The 2,026-nt window shown below is 41.7% G+C and overlaps 1 protein-coding gene across 1 annotated transcript in view; it reads left to right on the top strand.

Moving 5' to 3' along the window:
• EXOC8 (exocyst complex component 8) overlaps positions 1 to 1,654 on the top strand; it is a gene marked incomplete at its 5' end in the record, with an annotated part of 2,550 nt that extends 896 nt beyond the window's left edge. The window contains 2 exons of the mRNA XM_009574827.1: positions 3 to 50; positions 728 to 1,654. Coding sequence (XP_009573122.1) covers positions 3 to 50; positions 728 to 1,336 — 657 coding nt within the window. The remainder of the gene's footprint in view (positions 1 to 2; positions 51 to 727) is intronic.
• Between the last annotated feature and the right edge of the window lie 372 nt (positions 1,655 to 2,026).

Genomic DNA, 2,026 nt, shown 5'->3' on the forward strand with positions numbered 1-2,026 from the left:
AAGTATTTGATAGTAAAGAGAGCTTGTCGACTGCGGCAGAGTGCGTCAAGGTAAGAGGGTCCAAAGAGGGTGGTGTGACATGATGGCCAAAACAAAGGCTGCAAAGCTTGTAAATCCTTTTTGCTAACCCTAGGTTAGTTGTTGACTCTTCAGTGGGTCTCCAGAGAGGTTTCCTACATTGAAAGGTTAATATTCATTTGGGGTTGGTTTGGTTTTTTTCAGTTTAACAGAGGAAAGCATTAAGATGAAAATACACAGCAAGAAAACCCCTGCCTTTATCAGAAATGCAAAATGTGTTTATTCTAGGAGGTCCTAAAATGATCATCTAAATGATGAGTATTTTGAAGACTTTTTGGTTGTTTTCCAAGCCTGTCCTGGACTACATTTCCATAATTTTTTGCAAGACTAACTTTCTCAGGTTATGGTTTCTTTCAGCTGCTAATAGGAAGAAGAAAAAAAAAAAGTGTGTCTGTGGGGGTTATAATGTAATTGTCCGGTGTATTTTTGACCGACAGGGTTTATCTTTCAGTTATTAATATCTCATTAATAAGGAATTTCTTAAAGCAGGCTAATTTCTCATTAATAAGGAATTTCTTAAAGCAGGCGAAATAAGTGAAGTATGAGTAATGCTTCCCCGTTTTCTGAGAATGATAGATTTGGTAAACATGTAAGATGTAAAGGGGGCCTGCACACTATTAACACCCTTTGCTTTTCGTTAATACCCAAGGTAGCTAAAGAGCACTGCAAGCAGCTTAGCGAGATTGGACTGGATCTCACCTTCATCATTCATGCCCTTCTGGTAAAGGATATCAAAGGTGCTTTACAGAGCTACAAGGATATCATCATTGAGGCCACTAAGCACCGCAACTCTGAGGAGATGTGGAGAAGGATGAACCTAATGACTCCAGAGGCACTGGGGAAACTCAGGGAGGAGATGAGGAGCTGCGGGGTAGGCAATTTTGACCAATACACGGGTGATGACTGCTGGGTCAACCTTAGCTATACTGTGGTAGCCTTCACTAAGCAGACTATGGCCTTCTTGGAGGAAGCGTTAAAGCTTTACTTTCCAGAGCTGCATATGGTTCTTCTGGAGAGTCTTGTGGAAATCATCCTGGTGGCTGTCCAGCATGTTGATTACAGTTTACGGTGTGAACAGGACCCTGAGAAGAAGGCATTCATTAGGCAGAATGCATCCTTCCTGTATGAAACTGTCCTTCCTGTTGTGGAAAAAAGGTTTGAGGAAGGAGTTGGAAAGCCAGCCAAGCAGCTACAGGATCTGAGAAATGCTTCAAGATTGATGCGTGTAAACCCGGAAAGTACCACCTCTGTGGTGTGAAGTGACCTAACTGTTCTTATGAACAGAGTGTGAAAGCACTTACTGAAAATGTTGTACATTGAATATATGAACTAAATGGTTTTTTTGAGTCCCTGAAAAACGCAGAAGTCTAACTGCTGCATTCCGGAAGCTGAGGACTTACAATCAAAGCCTGCAAGGATGCAACGCTTTTCTTGGTGGATGGCACGTAGGGGAGCGAGAAGTAAGGTCGAGGTCACATGTCCTTGGACAGCATATCCTGTAAGAATGGCTTGTGTAGTGTAAGTGGCTTGGGAAATACTATAATATACAATTTTTGGCCAAATGTTTGTGAAAGTCTTAAATGTACGTACACCATATGGCAGGAAAAGATCACTTCTCATCATGTCACTGTAGCAGTTCTTTTTTAAGGCAGTGTTCTGGTAGGAGGGGAAGTGCTGAAACGCTCCCAGGGTGTGGTATTTGGTGAGGCACGTCCACCATCCAGATGTGACTCAGCACTGCAGTTAAACAACATGGATTTGCACAGTCTGATTTGTTTGGTAGCAGTACAGACTCTTCAGTTTCTCCAACATTCAAATTCATTCATTTCAGAGGCAGATGTAAATTAAAAATGTTTCTTGTATAGGTTTTTGTGTTTGGGTGAAGGGGCTTTTTCTATTTAATAAGCTGGCCTGTCGGCTTAAATTACACCTCTCTCAAAACAAACCT

Source organism: Fulmarus glacialis, unplaced genomic scaffold (assembly GCF_000690835.1).
Source record: "Fulmarus glacialis isolate BGI_N327 unplaced genomic scaffold, ASM69083v1 scaffold26253, whole genome shotgun sequence".
Classification (NCBI taxonomy): Eukaryota; Metazoa; Chordata; class Aves; order Procellariiformes; family Procellariidae; genus Fulmarus; species Fulmarus glacialis.